Genomic DNA, 19027 nt, shown 5'->3' with positions numbered 1-19027 from the left:
GGCACAGCAATTGAGTAAGTTGCCCGAAGTTGAAGTTGCATAACTGTTAAGTAATGGATTTGGGATTTGAATCCAGATAGTCTGGCTTCTGAGCTTGACAAGGTGTGGCTTTGATTCCCCATTCTGTGTCCTGTACCTAGGATATAGAGTCAAGTTCCTGAAATTAATTATATTATGGGGTGACATTTACTCTGTACAGAGTTCATGTACAAATCCCTGGGAAACAACAATTAATTTTGTGTGTAGGAATTTTAGAAGAGTTCCAAAAGATGACTGATGCCAAATCATTTATACAGTGCTAGATGCTGGAGAAGAGTGATGATTAGGCTAGACATAGACCCTGGTCTTCAGGAATTGACCTTCCAGTGGAGGTAGATAGACCATAAATAAACAGATCGATTCCATGAAGACTAGGTGATGATAAATGAAGAGGAATAAGTATTGGTAAGTGGACAGAGAGTGACGCGGTATGTCTATGATGGGAGCTTTTCAATGTAGAGAATGTTCAGGGAACATCTGTCTGACAAGGAAGCATTTGAGCATAAATCTGAAGAGAGTGAGGGATATCCAGAGGAAGAGGGTTCCAGGTAGAGGCAGCCAAGGCACAGCATACTGGGCATGTTCAGGCAGTTGGTGGAGAATAAAGAGTAAGGGGGCAGAGGTAGAAGATGAGCCCACAGCTGTCAGAAGGGGCTGGATAGGCCTGAGGAGGGGTTTTGGACTTGATTGTAAATGTAATAGGAAGTCATCGAAAGATTTTAAACAGTAAAGTGACATTATCTGATTTCAGTTATTAAAAGTGGCTGTGGTTATTGTGTGTAATATGCCTGTAATAGTAGGCAGGCACGGGGAGAAATAGGGAGAGCCCTAGGAGTCTTTTGTAGCAGTCGAATTTAAGGTGATAGTTGCTTGAACTAAAAAGCATTGGTGGAGATGATGAGAAGGGATCAGAGTCTGGGTATTTTTCAAAGGTATAGCCAATAGATTTGCTGATGATGTTTTGAGAGACAGAGGAGAATCAAGGAAGACTCCAAGAACTTTTGGTCAAAGTACTGATAGAATATTTGCTGAAATGGGGAAAACCAGCTGTTTGATTTTAGACATTTAAAACATGGGATTCCTTTTTCATCACCAAATGGAGATGTTGAGCAGATGGTTGAATAAAAGTCAAGCATCTAGATGTGAGCCCTGGGTTAGAGGTAGAAATTTGAGAGTTGGCAGTAAGTATGGGGGATTAAAATTTTTTTTATTTTTTAGAACAGTTTTAGGTTCATAGCAAAACTCAGCAGAAAGTATAGAGAGTCCCTGTCTCTTGCCCTCACACCTACAGTCTTCCCCATTGTCAACATCCTGCACCAGGGTACTATATTTGTTAAAGTTAAAAAATTTTTTTCATTACATGGATTTGCTTTATGTTTCTTTTTTCCCTAAATTTTATTTATTTATTTAGGCTAAAATGGGGTCTTTGTTGCTGAGCTGGCTTTTTCTGGTTGCAGTGCTCAGGCTTCTCGTTGGGGTGGCTTCTCTTGTGGAGCAGGCTCTAGGGCGCAGGCTTCAGTAATTGCAGCGCAGGGGCTCAGTAGTTGTGGCTCCCGGCTTCTAGAGCACAGTCTCAGTGGTTGTGGTGCACGGGCTCACTTGCTCCTCAACATGTGGAATCTTCCCAGACCAGAGTTCCAACCTGTGTCCCCTCCATCAGCAGATGGATTCTTAGCCACTAGACTACCAGGGATGCCCCTTAACTGTGTATTCTGATGAACGTTTATTCATGTATATACTTGTGTAACCACCCAGATAAAGATAGAGACATTCTGGCCTTCTTAGAAGACCTTTTTTTTTCCCATATCAAGTCACAGAGTCCCTTCACTCCTAGAGGAACTACTTTCTGTGGCTGTGCATTTAAAGTGACCCATCAGCATGTGTGTATTCTCTAACATTCAGCTGCCTGGGTGCAGGAGTGGAAAATGTGGAGAATCCAATGGACCTACATGCCTGTGTGCTAACTCTGTTCAGTCGTGTCCAACTCTTTGTGACCACGGGGACTATTAGCCCACCAGGCTCCTCTGTCCATGGGATTTTCCAGGCAAGAATACCGGAGTGGGTTGTCCTACAGTTGGGGTTTACCCAGGCAGGTGTGATGGAGGACAAGAGGGGCCAGGAAGTTAAGGGTATTTGCAAGGAAGTGAGATTAAAGGATAAGATTTCCAGAATGTGAGTGAAGTATGAGAACAGCCAGAAGGGACAATGTGAGCAGAAGTATTGAGTGTTCACAGAACATGGTATGTTCTCAGAGTCTGGAGAGGGATACATCAGGAGTGGTGGGAGTTTGGGCAAGATTTTAATCAGGAGAGAGACATGGTCCAGTCCCTTGTAGGAACAGAAAAGTGGTGGTGTTTATTCACTCACAAAACATTTATTGAGTGTCTCTATATTTGGCCCTTTGCCAGGACTGATAGACGAGTGTAGGAGTTACTTAGGCATACTGGAGAAGCTGGCTTAGAACAGAAAACTAAGATCATGGCATCCGGTCCTGTCATTTTATAGCAAATAGGTGGGGAAAAATGGAAATAGTGACAGACTTTATTTTCTTGGGCTTCAAAAACAAGCAGACAGTGACCGCAGCCATGAAATTAAAAGACGTGTGCTCCTTGGAAGGAAAGCTATGACATACCTAGACAGCATATTAAAAAGCAGAGACATGACTTTGCCAACAAAGATCCATCTAGTCAAAATTATAGTTTCTCCATTAGTTATGTATGGATGTGAGAGTTGGACCATAAAGAAGGCTGAGTGCCGAAGATTGATGCTTTCGAACTGTGGTGCTGAGATGTCTCTTGAGAGTCCCTTGAACAGCAAGGAGATCAAACCAGTCAATCCTAAAGGAAACCAACCCTGAATATTCATTCATTGAAAGGACTGATGCTGAAGGTGAAGCTCCAATACTTTGGCCACCTGATGGAAAGAGCTGACTCATTGGAAAAGACCCCAGTGCTGGGTCAAATTGAGGGCAGGAGAAGGAGGCGACAGAGGATGAGATGGTTGGATGGCATCATCAACAAATGGATATGAATTTGAGCAAACTCTGGGAGATGGTGAAGGACAGGGAAGCCTGGTATGCTGTGGTCTAGGGGTCGCAAAGAGTCAGACACAACTGAAAAACAGCAACAAGAGCTGACTGTTCAATTGTGGGAAAGGATCAGCATAGAGAGGAGGGATGAATTCAAGACATTTTCAGAGTTAGATGTGTCAGATGTTGAAGAATGAAAGTGGTGAAGGGATAGGGAAAGAGAGAAGACATCCAAAATAGTACAGTTTTTCTGTAGTTTAATAGTCAGCTCTTTGTTTTACCCTGAATATGATTTCCATCCCCGTCTCCTCTCCACAAAGGGTGGAGATGGCTTAGAATGTTACTTTTGTGCATAAGAATCATTTGCTTCTGGTATGTGCCCTGAGCCAGGAATAGAGTCGCATACTCTGATTCTTGAAGTAAATGATTATTGTATGTTTCCAGAAAGGCTGTTTATATAAGGAAGAATCTGGAAGCAGCCTGCCCAACCCCTGGGGCAAAGTTCAGGCAAATTATCAGCTACCACCAGGTAGGCCATTAGGTAGGTAACACAAAAGACACCTCTGTGGACCTATGTTAGTACAAGGATATTTGTATGTGAAGTCAAATTAAGAGCAGAAGTCTCTTCACTGGGTTTGGTGAGGTGATTTGGACAGTGATCTCTGTTACACCTCTACCTAGTCACTCTCTTTGAGCTTCCATTCCCACACATGTAAGACAGGTGCAGTGATCCTAACAATTCCATAAGTCCTCATGGGATGGTGGTAAAAATCCTGTGAGATATATGTAGAGGCTGTATATAGCTCCTAGAGGAAACTGCTCACATTGATTATGAATAGCCATGTGAGGAAATGCTGACTAGTAGTGGGAGTAGGAAATCAGAGGGAAATTGTTATCCCTTTTGGTTCCTCTTTTCCCTCTGTAGCAGTTCTTCAGTTTGTATTTTTGGTGTGTATGTGGGGGGACCAGACAGATTTCTGCCAGGCGCTGTCTAGCTCTAATTTAAGCATGTGCACAGTGTGCAGCTTAGTTTTACTCAGAAGCAGCCAAGACTCTCAGCATTAAGCCTTCCTGGGACTTGAGGTCATATACTGTGTACAAAAGCCAGGGTTGTATTTCTGTGTTAGACCTGGGCTGTTCTCTGCCTTTCTGGTTGTGCAGCTAGAGTTAGTCCCTCTCATTTGGTATGGGTTTCACTTTGCAACTGTCCTCTCCTCTCCTTTCCTTGGTGGAGCCCCAGGGTAGGTTGAGTTTTCTGGTGGTTTAGAGCAGTGTGGCTCAAATGCAAAAAACATGAGGACTAGTGCCTCCAACCTATATACTATCTATGGATCTCACTTTTAGTAGCATTGGGGCAAAATACTTCTATGTTAGTTATTTATTGACAAATTTTCTCAAAATTTAGTGGCCTAAAACAACACTACCATTATTCTTTCAGTATGTGGATCAAGAATTTAGGAGCAGCCTCTGGGCGAGGTCTTATGTTTGTCCTAAGTTGGTGCTGATTGCTTGTGGGAGACTTGTGGCTATGTGTGAACCTCTCCATAGGGCATCTAAAATGTTCTCATGATGTGGCACCTGGCTTCTCCCAGAATGGGGAACCTAAGAAGTGGCAGTGCTGTGTGTGTGTTAAAATGAATGCACATAAAATTTATCATTTTAAACCATTTAAAAATGTCTAGTACATTAAGTTGGAGAAGGAAATGGCAACCCACTCCAGTATTCTTGCCTGGAGAATCCCAGGGATGGAGGAGCCTGGTGGGCTGCCGTCTGTGGGGTCTCACAGAGTCGGACACGACTGCAGCGACTTAGCAGCAGCAGCACATTAAGTACATTCATGTTGTTGTGCAACCATCACCACCATCCATCTCCACAATTACTTATTTATTTAAAATGTAAATAAATTTATTTAAGTGTAATCATGTACAATTTTTTATATGTTACAGGAGTACAATATAGTGACTCACAATTTGTAAAGGTTATGGTCCATTTATAGTTATTATAAAATATTGGCTATATTCTCTTATGTTGTCAGAACTTTTTCATCTTCCCAAATGGAAACTCTATACAGATTAAAAAGTAACTCCTCATCCTCTTCCTTCACCAGCCCCTAGAAACCACCATCCAACTCTGTTTTTATGAGTGTGACTACTCTAGATCTTGCAGTTTGTCCTCTTGTGATTGCCTGGCATGCTGCAGTCCATGGGCTTGTAACAAGTTGGACACGATTGGGAAACTGAACAACAACAGTGTTGTCAAGGTTCACCTGTGTTTTAGGATATATATCAGCATTAAGACTGAGCGATAGTCCACTGTGTGGACATACCACATCTTGTTTATCCATTCTTCTGTTGATGCTTCCATTTTTTGACTATTAAGGGTAACGCTGCTATGAACGTCAGTATACAGATATCTGTTTGAGTCTCTGCTTTCAGTTCTTCAGGGTATATTTACCCAGAAGTAGAATTGCAGCACTTTTAGGACCCAGACTTGAAGTTCTACACCATTACTGCTGCCATATGCTATTTGTTAGAAATGAGGCCACATTCAATGGGAGGATAATTAGGCTCCACCTTTTGAGGGAAGGAATGTAAAATTTGCAGACATATTTTAAAACCACTATATCTACCTTTTGAGAGTGATCATACAATGCCAGGTTAATTGCAAACACACACACTAAAATTCGTTAGTAGTACTTGATTATATGGGAGTCATCTGGATCAGTACATCTCAACCTTTTTCATGTTACTGCTCGTTTGTGGCATCTCAGCTGGGAAGCTCTAATACAAATGGTACAGATTTGTGGAAAAGCACAATGAAACATTCCTCAAGGAGACCTCGTGGACCACCAGCACTGTGTTCATGAACACCCGGGGGTCCATGGATTGCTATCGGGCAACAATCATTTCAGGCCCAGCTGCCCATCCGTACAATAGGGGTGGAATCCATGGGGTTCCTGCGTAGTTCTCTACACAGGGTTGCTGTTTCTTTTCTCACCTTCAGTTTCCGTACATCCTTACCTTCTTTTGTGCTTCTCTTCTTCTGCACCTGTGCTGATTTACTTATTTTACACCTTCTCCCAGGAAGACTTTCAGCCTTACTGCCTTCTTGATCACCTGGAAAATGCTGATTCATCTTTCAGAATTGAGTCATGTGTCTCATTTTCACTAGTTGTTTTGACCCCTTCTTCCTTACCCTCCTTCCTCTCCCCCTAGAACTAGCCTTTTGCTGTTCAGTACCTTATTCTACTTTAAACAATCTTCCTTAGTTGCACCCGTGATACTTAATTACAATTATTTGTCTATATAGAAATACACATTTATTCCTCCTGAGGATACTGTAGTGAATGAGAGATAGATGTCTTTAGGGGTGTCTGTAATCTCCTAGGAAAGCAGGCCGTGAACGTAAGCAAGTCGGCAGAGAAACAAATGAAGTAATTGCAGATTGGGGTGAATGTTATTTATGAAGGAAGAAACAGGAAACTGACACAGATTGGAAAGAGATGGGGGCTACTCGAGATACATATATTCAGAGATTCTGAGGCTGCAGGGCGTAAGGCTGTTGCCTGGGAAGAGTAGACAGAGGGGAAGTGATTCAGGTGAAGTGAACAGACCTGGTGTGGGAAGGTATGTGTATGTCTGAGGAAATCAAAGGCGCAGTGTGCCTTGTAACATTGTCTTTCTTCCTCTGTAAGCTGTTGTCATCACAGGTTTTTATAGGTTTGGCTCTGTATTTCCAAACCCTGGCACACTTCCTGGCCCAGAGTGGGTACTCAGAAAATTTCAGAGGAATTGATGAATTTCTCTTTCTCTAATTTTTGTCCCTCTCCTTGTCTCTTTACATTTGATTGGCTACACTGGCCTTCTGTGGCTTCTTGTTTTAGTGACCAGTTTTACCATTTGCTTAAGGTCACCATAGTAACCTAAGTTACTGTGAAGTTTAGGTTATATGACTTTTCCAAGTTGAATTTTATTTTATTTATTTTGACTGTGCCACGCAGCTTAGTGGATCTTAGTTTCCTGACCAGGGATTGAACCAGGGCCCTGGCAGTGAAAGCACCTAATCCTAACCTAACTAACTAGACCACTAGGGTGTTCCCCCAAATTGAGTTTTAGACAGATGAGTTTTTAATAGTTTTTGGCCTTCAGAAAAAAGCTTTTTGGTAATTGAGTCATAATGACCACAGCACCTGTGCGTATATCTCCTCCAATTTGACAGTTTCTGTACTGGGATATGTTTATCTCTTTGATATCTACAGCATGGATATTCTTGGTTTGTTTTGGTAATTTATTGTGGTCTGTGTATATATTCCTGTTGCTGATTTGTGACTCTGCTGCTGCTGCTAAGTCGCTTCAGTCGTGTCCGACTCTGTGCGACCCCATAGACGGCAGCCCACCAGGCTCCCCCGTCCCTGGGATTCTCCAGGCAAGAACACTGGAGTGGGTTGCCATTTCCTTCTCCAATGCATGAAAGTGAAAAGTGAAAGTGAAGTTGCTCAGTCATGTCCGACCCTCAGCGACCCCATGGACTGCATCTTTCCAGGCTCCTCTGTCCATGGGATTTTCCAGGCAAGAGTACTGGAGTAGGGTGCCATTGCCTTCTCCGTTTGTGACTCTAGGTATTCATAATCAAACCTTTTTTTATAAGTACATTTGATGAACATTTATTGAATGCCTAATATATAACACACTGGAAGAAATTTATGCACTTAGCAAATTTATACACAGCTCTCTTCATCTTTTAAGGTTCACCCCAAGTGCTAAGTCTTCTTCTCTAAAGTCTCTTTCCCGACCCCTCCAATACCTGATGAAAAAGTTTACAGTGGACTCCTTCCTATAGAGTGGACTCTATTGCTGCTTCTGGGGAAGGTGAACAGAGGAAGCAGATTAAGCTAAATGAAGAGATTAGAAGGTGAGTGGTAGGAAATGTACTTTGGAAAGAGAAGGGTCTGTTTAGGTGTGTTAGAGGGAGATAGGGGAGAGTGGGCAGAAACTCAGACTGTCTAGCCCAGGCTTTCCCCAGAGAGACAGTGCCTCTCTTCCATCTAGCCCTGGTTATTGGGGCATAGGCAGGCCAGGTAATTCTAGAGTTATTCTCCTTTGCTTGTTTCTCTCCACAAATCAAGAGTGTTTTTGGTCTCGGTAGTTGGGCAGAGGAGTGGGGGATTCCAAGGAGCCCACCAAACTTCTCTTTGGGCCCTTGCCATCCTGGAAGCCCTGGTGTTTGGTTATTTGTTTTGTGTCTTCAGGACCTATTAGATTGTCTAGAATCCAAACGAAGGCATGTTTGAATAATGGACCCTATAGGGCATAGTTTCTGCCCTATAAACTGCTTAGCAATCTAGTGCTTGTATTGGTCATGTAAAAATACTGTTTGTAGCTTTAGGTTGAAATGTTTTTATTGACTCTTGAGCTCTTTTCTTCAAAGGAAAACTGCTGATTTTGAACATCTGAATTGTATCTGATGATCAAACTCTTATTTGCCTAAACAGGCAAAATAAACTCAAGAAAACTTGACCAGCTTAGTAACATAAAAATAATGGAAAAGGTAGATTAATAACTATCTTATGAAAACACACCAGAGTAGGCAGTTTCACAGAAAATGAAATAAAGCTTTCTAGTCCATTCTATGGGGTTAGTGTAGCCTGAATGAAACTGGGTGGGAATGGCATAATACGAGAAAACTTGGGCAAATTCTGCTTATAAAAGAGACACAAAACTAGTCAATAAAATGCTAAAAAGACCAAAGAGATATTTATTAAATGAACGATTCACACAATCAAATATGACTTTTTTTTTTTAAGCAGGGTAATGATAACTTAAACTTAGGAAATGTATTATTTCATTATCTCCATAGAATAAAAGCAGAGACCTATATAATCACCTAGACAAAGGCTGAAAATTCTCAAAATTTATTTATTCTTGATGAACCCTCAGTAAGTTAGACATAGAGAAAAACTTCATGAACTTGGTTAAAGGCATTAAGAAATCTTTAATGATGAAACACTGGAGACATTTTCATTAAAGAGAAGGATGTCAACTATCTGCTAGTTTTCAACATCATCTTAGAAACACCAGTCAATGTCATAAATGAGAAAAATAAATGGCAGATATCAGAATTGAAAGCGAGACAATATAATCATAATTTGAATATGATAATGGTAGTCTGCCTGGGAAATGCAAAGGATTTTAATTGATAATCAATTGGATAGAGATTGAATAGAATCAAAAAGTCAGAACAGTGACAGGGTATACAGTGAGAATTATTGCATCCACTTCTTTTTCTACCCTATACTCACTCAACTCCCAAAGGCAACCAGTTTTATTAATTTCTGTCCATCCTGCCAGTATTTCTTTACTTAATACAAGCCAAGCAAGTATATATTCTTATTTTCCTCTTTGAAACAACAAAAGGTGATTTTATAGTTTGCCTTCTAAAACTTGGAAATCTTTCTTTGTCAATTCATAGTTTGTTTTCATTTTTTTTAACAGCTGCATAATATTCTGTTTTGTGGATGTCCCAGAGTGAAAATGTTAATCAGTCAGTCGTGTCTGACTCTTTGTGACCCCATGGGCTGTAGCCAGCCAGGCTCCTCTGTCCCTGGAATTCTCCAGGCAAGAATATTGGAGTGGGTTGCCATTCCCTTCTCCAGCAGCATATAAATTCAACAGCTATGAAGCTATTGTTTGCCCATTAAATATTTTTTAAAACTTTTAATTTAAAAGTATTTATTTTTGCTTACACAGGTATTATGTAATTAAATTCTTGTAAAAATTAAAACTATAAGCAAAAGTCTCTTGGCTATTCCCAATCTCTCTCTCCTCCCCAGAGCTAATTTTTTTTCAGTTTAGTGTTCAATGTCTCCTCCTTTCTGGCTATTATTTCCATTAGGAATATGACTCCCAGCTGCAATGTTAGTCTGGAAACTAGAGTTTCATCATGGCTGTTAGTTACATGTTGGAAATTTTCTCTCCCCTTTTCTGTCTATACAGATTCCATTCACATTGCCTCTTTTGTTAACCTTTCCTCAGCTTTCCAGCTTCCTTTATGGTTGTTTCAATTTTTAGATTGAATGAAATAAAATTATGATTTTTGTCAGTAAGAAACACTTGATTATCAGCTGTTTCATGTACCTAGTAGTTTAAAAAAAAATTATTGAAGTATAGTTGATTTACAATGTTGTGTTAGTATATAGCAAAGTGATTCAGTTATATGTACACATAATTCATTCTTTTTTTAAGAGTCCTTTCTTACATAGGTTATTACGGAATATTGCATTGAGTTCTCTGTGGTATACAGTAGGGCCTTATTGGTTCTAGTAGTTTTTTTTTTTTTTTTAATTTTACATACTTTTTAAAGGTTACTGCTTTCCATTTACAGTTATTATAATATAAAATATCGATTATATTTCCCGTGTTGTACACTATATCCTTGTGCCTGTCTTACAACCAGTAGTTTGTGCCTCCTACCTGCCCATCCCTGCATTGCCCTTCTCATAATCACTAGTTTGTTCTATCTGTGAGTCTGCCTTTTTTTGGGTATATTCATTACTTTGTTGCTTTTTTTAGATTCCACATGTAAGTAATATCATACATTGTTTGTCTTTGTCTGACCTATTTCACTTAGCATTAATGCTCTCTAAGTGTATCCATGTTGTTGCAAATGGCAACATTTTATTCTTTTTTTTTATGGCTGAGTAGTTTTTCATTATACATATATACTCACAAACACACATATTCTTTACCCATTCGTCTGTTTTTTAAAAATAAATATTTCTTTCTTTTTTCTTTTTTTGGCTGCACCTCTCGATTTATAGGATCTTAGTTCCCTGATCAGGGATTGAACCCAGGGCCATAGGAGTGAAAGCTCTGAATCATAACCACTGGACTCCCAGGGAACTCCCTCCATTCATCTGTTGATAGACACTTAGGTTGCGTCCATATCTTGCAATTTTAAATAATGCTGCTGTGAACATCGGGGTGCATGTATCTTTTTGAATTAGTGTTTTCGTTGTTTTTTTTTTTTTTTCCAGATATATGCCCAGGAGTGGAATTGCTGGGTCATGTGGTAGTTCCATTTTTAGTATTTTGAGAAACCTCTGTACTGTCTTCTACAGTGGCTGCACCAATTTCCATTCTCACTAACAGTGTACTTCCTTTTCTCCACATCCTTGCCAGCATTTGTTATTTGTGTTCTTTTGGATGATGGTCATTCTGGTGTGAGGTAATAGCTTGTTGTGGGTTGGTTTGCATTTCCCTGATGATTAGCAATGTTGAGCATCTTTTCATGTGCCTGTTGGCCATCTACATTTCCATCTTGGGAAAATGTCTGTCCATCTGGTAATTTTAAAACTTAGTTGGTGTCTGGTTCTTCTTAAAGACAGAAACCAGAACCACATCCATTTTATAATGTTCTGAGACCTGAAATTGGCCAGATCAAAGTCACTTAATAAGATTTGTTGACAGATGAATCTGAGCTGTCCCCAAGGCAGCTGTATAATTGTGATCCACCAGGTCTCAACCCGATTGATCCCTAAGATAACTGCCTCTCTCTTCTCTAGATTGCAGTTGGGTTTCCCCATTCACTATGAGTGACTTACATCCTTGTCACACTTTAGAGAAGTAGAACCACCTTCTCCTTAGGAAGATTTATTGACCCCTGGGTTATTCTTGATCCACCTGGAGAGATTTGTGTAGTCTGTGGACAGTGAGCTGCCTATGCCCTGTGAAGTTTTTTGATCAAGGGAGTAGCTTTTGTCTAGCCAAGGGCCCTGAGGTCTTTCATAATCTGTGTACAGTGGAGTTGCTATCTTAGGGTTTTGCAGTTAATTCTAGGGATCCAAACTTACCAGACTTTCTGAAAGCACTGACCAAGTGCAAATTCAAAAGAATTTGAAGTTGTCCTGAAGTGCCAGCTTCTTATTTTGCCAAACAAGAACATTTAAAACAAATATCTAATTATATTTTTTATAGTTAATGCATGCTCATGGTGCAACATTCAAAACAAAAGGATATACACTGAATAAAATAAGTTTCATACTTCCTCTCCAGTTCCTTAACTATCTAGTTCCCCTCCCAAGAGGCAAATCGGGTTGCTTGATCATCCCTCCAGAGATAGCCCTGTAAAATACAGGTACGAATGTATTGGCTGTCTTCTCTCTCCCAAATGAATGGTAGTGCATTCAGTACTGTTTTGCATCTTGAATTGTTTTCTTTCCCCCCACTTTTCTTAGAGATTTTAAAAAATCAGTGCACAGAGAACTTTCTTTGTACTACTGCGTAATATTAGTAAGGATTAAAAACAGTTATCATCTTTTAAATTTGAAAAGTATGTTTAAGCACCAAAAAGTTAGAAAGAATTTGATCTTAGTATAAAGGAAAACTCTATAAATTAAATACATTTGGTTCTATGAAAAATTAATTCTGTGTGTTGGTCCAAAGACCTGTTTTGCTAACTATTGCTCAAGATAGTAAAACCAGTAAAGAAAGGCCTTTGAATAGGACTGAGTTATGGAGGCTTACTAATCTGTGGTAGGCTCGCTGACTGAGAGATCAAGAGGAATACAGCTGACATATGCATATCCTTCTCCCCATTTTACAGGGAGGGATAGACTTTGGGAAGCTTTTTTCTCTCCTACCAGTGCACTACTCAGTTCACCAGCTCCTACGGTCAGCTAGTCTGTTGTCAAGATAGCGTGTATTTATGGCAGCTGTGTGTCAGCTGGATTGGAGTAGGGAGACTAGTTTCAGGGCTGTTTATTCCTTTTATTAATATTTCTTGAGCAATTAATGTATGCATAATACAATTAGGAATTTTGAAAAGCATACCCTGTCAGTCCTGTGTGAGAAATACCCACATAAAGTGATTGGGGCCTGAAGCTGGAGAGTGACTGACCTTGGGGTGGGTAGCTGGAGTCAGCGAGCCTTGGGATTGAAGAATTGATGGGACACCCAACCTTTGGGAAGAATAGGGAGAATGGAATTCATTTCCTGGATGTTCACTGAATGCCCAGCATCTGCATCCTACTGTGTTTTGGTTTACTCCAAGTAAACTGCCTTAGCGGATACTAGTGTAGGGTTGAAGAGGACACAATGGAAGCAGGCCTGTTAGTTTAGGTAGCACATACTTGTTAGGACAGTAGGGTATTGAGTGTTAGATGTAAGAAAGGAAGGTAATGGGGCAAGTCCAAGTTGTAGGGAGAAAATGCAAATTGGTAGAATCTAAACTTTCTCAGTGTAGAATAGCATTCTGGTCAATACAGATGTGTTTAAGAGAACAATTGCATATTTGTTTTCCTTTATTTTTAATCATTTACTTATTTTTGGAATGAGCAATACATTTATATGGTTGAAAAATGAAAAAGTATTAAAAGGTGTATTACCAAAGGGTCTCCCTCCCACTTTTGCCCCTCCCTGCCCCATACCCAGTACCCCTCTTGTATCAGTCAGGTTTATATGCTGGAAACAGAAACCATCCTGGGTACTTGAACCACAGAAGGATTTAACACAAGTAATTGGGTCCTTAGAAAATTGTTGGAGAACTTGGAGGAGTGGGACTCAAGGGGACTGGCCTTAGAGTTTAAATTTGAAGGACTCACCCCTGGAGTGTGAACTGGAGGTTGGGAAGTCACTACTGCTCCTGCCACCCCACCCCACCATTGCTACTTGACACTCAAGAAGTCAGTGACTAGACAATAAATCCTTGCTGCTATAGACCAGCATGTCTGTATCACCTGGGAGCTTGTTTAAAGCTTTTAAGGCCTTACTTAGCTTCACCTACTGAATCAGAATCTGCATTTAACAAGATTCCCTGATGATTTGCATTGCATAAAAGTTTGAGCAGTCCTGCACTGAAGTACTGGCTCTTGTCATGACAGTTGCTTCCAAACCCACAGATCTCCATGACCTTGATTGCCAGTTTCAAGTGAGTCAAGCAAATGTAGTTGTTGGTTTACCTAGCTCTCAGTCTAGAAGAAGAGTGATTGGAGATGTTACAAGTAACCAGCGTTAGTTTCTCGTGTATTCTTCCAGATGTTTTAGGCATATTTAAGCATGTTTGAATACGTATATTCTTTTTTGTCTTGTTAAAAAAAATAAGCAGTAGTTTACTTACCATCCACAGTGTTCTGCACCTCACTCTTTTCATTTAATGGTTCATCTTGGGAGAGCTTTCCATATCATGACATAGAGCCATCTTCTTTTTTTAACAACTGCATTATATTCAAATACATAGATTACAAAATTCTTAAAATTGAGACTAACACAGTCTGGGCTGGCCAATCATTCTAATTTTTTAACACCTGTAAAATACAATCTAGTTGTTAATTGTTTGCTTCCTGCCTCTCTGTGCTCAGGTTTGTGTATATGTCGTCTTGTTTGACTCACACTGCAACACAGTGTATCCTTCCTCCGGTTTACATGAAAGAGCTCAGGCTCTGAAAGGCTAATTTAATCACAGTTTAAGGACTATCCAGGATGGTATTTGAATCCCAAGTCTGTTAGCCTCCATGATTTTCGATTTGGCACAGTGACAGACAACTGCTAAATGATAGGCTTTATTTAGTACTTTGAGATCTACTTCTTTGGTAAGAGGTTTGGAAAAATATAATTTTGATTATTTTAGGTGGATATTAAGGGCATTTCAATTTTTTTTTCTTTCCTGACTCAGGTATCCAGCTCACATAGAAGATATTGATTACGAAGAAGGAAAAGTACTCATCCATTTCAAGCGTTGGAACCATCGTTATGATGAGTGGTTCTGCTGGGACAGTCCTTATTTACGTCCTTTAGAGAAAATACAGCTGAGGAAAGAGGGCTTGCATGAAGAGGAAGGATCATCTGTGAGTAACAAATCTGGGCAGTTCAGTGATGAGCAGGCTCAGCCATTGGGCTGAGTTTTTGATGTTTAGTGTGAAAGTCTGTAGGAGCTGAGGACCATCGTTATTTAGGCTTGGAGTGCAACCTTGAGATCTCCACGGCCTCTTGGGGTTGTTGAAGAATCTCAGTTGTCATCTGTGTGTATGACATGATTGACGTGACAGCTTATAAACTAATTTGGTTGAGACTGCACTGATGATAAATAGAGACTTGATCTCTCTTTTATACCGCTGTATCCCTTTAGATTGCTTTTTAAACTCATCTGCTGTCTGATCATTAAGCAGTCATTCCATGTGGAACATTATGCTAGCTTTTTTTTTTTTTTTTAAATAAGCCCTTGAAAATCTTGGAACTGACTGGACTGGATTCCTGTTTTTTAAATTTCATCACTATGTCTGGCACTTTTATGACTTCAAAATGAAGGACAAAGTATTTGTTTTCAGTTTTTTAAACAGGAATTGAGACATCTGTAGAAATCTTGCTGTCTTTGGAGCTGACTCAGCCCGGGATTCTGTTTTCCACTTTAACCGTGTCCAGGGAACTTGAACTCTTGCTAGCCTTTCCCCCTCCTCCCCACTCCCAGTTTAAGATTGTTCACTGTTGCCCAGTTTGGCTGCTGGGTATTCATTCTACAAAATGTATCAATGCAAACTGTGTGCTGGGAAAGCAGTATGAGATATTAATGGTGAAGGAGTGCCTCCTTTGTCCAAAGACCGTCTAAAAGTGTAGATGGCATTAGGTGGCATGAATGCTGTTTGCCTCGAGATGAAACAGCCTCTCTCCTTCCAGCTGTGTACTTGTTGTGTACCCTGGTGGTCCTGGGCTGTTAGATGCACTTTCAGGGACAAGATAGAATTATCATCAGTGCTGTGCCTTGCCTGTCCAGAATTCCTTAAATGGGAAAAGGCTGTGTCCAACCCTTTTGTTTTGACTCCTAGTGTTGAACAGCAGAAACATCTTCATCCCAGTAACCATCTCCCCTTCCTGCCCTTGTCAATTTCAGCTGGTCTTATGAATTTGGTTACCATGTATGTCCTATGAAATTGGATTGGTAACAGGATCTTTTTTGTTTTTTAATATTTTTTAGGAATTTCAAATCAACGAGCAGGTCCTTGCTTGCTGGTCTGATTGTCGTTTTTACCCAGCCAAAGTCACTGCTGTTAACAAGGATGGTAAGGCATTTGAGTTGTAATTGTTTTTACTCTTGACTTAGGGGTGAGTTTATATTTGAATTTGATGGTGTATTTTTAGTATGTATTTATTGCCTTGGAATCCTCTCTAAGTTAATTACTATGTCAGGAGTTAGGAAGAAATTATAAATGGAGAGAAAGCTAGGTTAAGGAGGGGGAGATTGGTTCTCTGCCTTCTAAATTTTAGTCATTGTTTTCTGAAACAGTCATGATTCATCTGTCCCTCTGCTGGGAAATTTGCAGGTTCTTGCTGTCTGGGAGTTCCTAATATAATTGAAGAAATAAGTCCCTGATATACCTTTTAGTTATTTGTTAACAGTATAGAAGTGAAGCAGGCAACAAACATTTCTTCCAAAACGTATTTTGTGGATGCCAGGTGATTGAGAGTGGTGTGTGATACCAGAGTTGCTAGTTGAAGTTGGGGTACTGGGGTTTAGAGCTCTGAGTTAGGATACCTTTGCCAGAGTTCAGAACATGTGAGAAATCAAGACGAGGAACACAACCTGAAGAGGCTCATTTTGTGAATACAGAGGCAAGGGAAGAGGAGGGTTATGAACACGGTATGTGTGGTCAGCATCCTGACACATAGAACAGACTCAGCAGGGCTCAAGTGATACCTTTTTAAAGCATTTTCTACTGAGATGTTTGTGGTATGTCCATAATCTCTGCAGTGAATTAGTACCCTCTTAGTACCACTGTTAGGGCTAAAAGGCTAGATTGACTTCATTCAATGAAGTTATTCAAGTATTTATTTAGCACTCTGCTAAATGCTGGACCTTGGGGTAAACAAGAAACTTCATCTCAGAATGGGTTGAAATGGTCAAAAATGAACTGTACATTTGCATATAGTAGGACTTTTAGTTCCTCTATTGCTGTATTCACCAGTCCTGGTGGTTATTAGACTGGGTGGGGGAAGTGGCAGATGTATCCCTGAAAACAAAGTCCTCTTACCACAGGCCTCCAGAGCAAGGCTGTATCTTCTAAGTTCTTTAAGCAGTTACTCATCCTCTCATTTGTGGTTAAGTTTTTTTGGATAGTCCTTTGTTTTTCCCAAGTTACATTTTATAAGCCTGTGTTTAAAATAAAGTCTCACATTACTTTTCATATGTGTTACTTTAATTTTAATAAATGGATATTATTCAGGTGACATGTTATTAAACTGCTTCAGATCCTTTTTGTAAAAGGCATAGTTTATTATATCAAACACTCATTAAATAGATTATAAATCCATATGTTTATAGATCCATTTGTATTAAAATGGTGAATGATCTCATTTATATGGGAAAAATAAAGTAAAAAAAGCTACAAGGGTATATTGTGCAGCATAGGTAATATAGCCAATAATTTATAATAACTTAAAATGGAGTATAACCTATAGAAATTGTCAATCACTAAAATTGTACGCCTGAAACCAATATAATATTGTTAAGCAACTGTACCTCAATAAAAAAAAGTTACAGTAAAAGAAAAACTTTATTTTTTAGAATCTTATTTTTTAGATTAGTAATTTTTTTCTACTCTTACTGGATTTAAATTATATGATATGAAACACAGGTGTTTGTTAGTGTACATAGATGTCTTTCTGAAAGTCTGTTAGGTTGATTTATTCTGATCAAGTTGGATGTTCCCCCTAGGGGAGGTGTGCCCTTTTGAGGAAATGGCTGCTTCTTAGATCAAATGAAGATTGTGGATAGAAACACGGGTAACTGTTGATAAAGCGGGTAGCAGAAAGGAAGCAATGTTTCTCTTTTGTTTCAGTAATGTCCCAGAGTCACATGGAGGACAGAAGTGAGAAGAGGGTTTAGATGAAAAGAATGGGAAAGGAAGGGCACATTGAGGAAGGAGGGATTTGGGGAGTCCTGGGAGCTGTCTTGTGGAGAGGTAGGGTGTGAGGGTCTAGGTGGAAGCATTAAAAGCTTAGGAACCTACTGTTTGTATTTAATATCTGTAGAGCCCAGGCCTTAGCATCATGGATTAAAAAAGAATAAAGAACTTGTTCAAGGCAGAATGAAGTAGGTGTTGAGATAGAGCAACCAGGGGAGGTATAACAGGTGCAGAATGGTGCAGATAAATCATAAGGGGAGGTGTGAGGAGGGACCCTTATCTGCATTTGTTGGGTTTTTTTTGTGTCAGTTGGGTCTGAAATCTTTTTTCTTTAAAACATTTTGGCTGCATCACACGGCATGTAGGATGGGATCTTACCTTCCCCAGTCCTAACCACTAGACTGCCAGAGAAGTCCTTTTAAAGTTAATTTGCTTTGCAAGTTGTTTTAAAAAATCTTTTAAAAGTTTATTTTCCTGCATGAGCTAAAATGATAAGAGGGAGAGTCTTGAGGTAATGGTTGCTCCCACAATGGTCAGTTGCCACCCTAATATATTTGTTCAATAAGCTTCAGATTCTGTTCAGTAAATTTTAGTTAATTGGAGGACATTGAAAATGAGTGGATATTTTGGGGAGAACCTGTTTTTCCCAGAATTTTTGGGTCTAAAGTCCTACATTATGCCACCATCCTCTCTGGTTCTTGAGATTAATTGGAAGAGGGAGGAGATTAGGGAGGGACGGGGAAGAGGAAATCCTTAAAGTATGAATGCACCCAGCTGTGTGGTATTATTGCTGCACTCAGGACCGAGAAGGAAATCCTCTGGGATTTCCTTTGTTTGAGCTCAGGTCTGTGCCTGATTTTGATGAAATAATGACTCTTAGGTGCTGCCTTTGGGTTAGATTTAATCCAGGGGAACTGGCAGAGTTTCTACATCATGATTTATTCTACTATTCAGCTGCATGATTGAGAAAGACGATACTGGACTCTAATTTCACTCTGCCCCTGGTGTTTTCTGTCCTGCCTCAGTTCTGTCTGTAGTAGGGGCCACCACAGCTTAATGGTGGCAGAATC

The 19027-nt window shown here is 39.9% G+C and overlaps 1 protein-coding gene across 8 annotated transcripts in view; it reads left to right on the top strand.

Annotated features, from left to right (window-relative positions):
• The window catches only part of PHF20 (PHD finger protein 20), a 128495-nt gene that overhangs the window by 27760 nt on the left and 81708 nt on the right, over positions 1-19027 (top strand). For 7 of the 8 annotated variants that reach the window (XM_006072449.3, XM_006072448.3, XM_006072447.3 and 4 more), the window contains exons 3-4: positions 14735-14906; positions 16031-16115. In XM_006072449.3, coding sequence (XP_006072511.1) covers positions 14735-14906; positions 16031-16115 — 257 coding nt within the window. Of the gene's footprint in view, positions 1-14734; positions 14907-16030; positions 16116-19027 lie in introns of those variants that run through there. The other variant, XM_006072450.3, reaches the window with a different exon arrangement.

Source organism: Bubalus bubalis, chromosome 14, assembly GCF_019923935.1.
Source record: "Bubalus bubalis isolate 160015118507 breed Murrah chromosome 14, NDDB_SH_1, whole genome shotgun sequence".
In the NCBI taxonomy this organism is placed as follows: Eukaryota; Metazoa; Chordata; class Mammalia; order Artiodactyla; family Bovidae; genus Bubalus; species Bubalus bubalis.
This window is presented reverse-complemented; position numbering and strand designations above follow the sequence as displayed.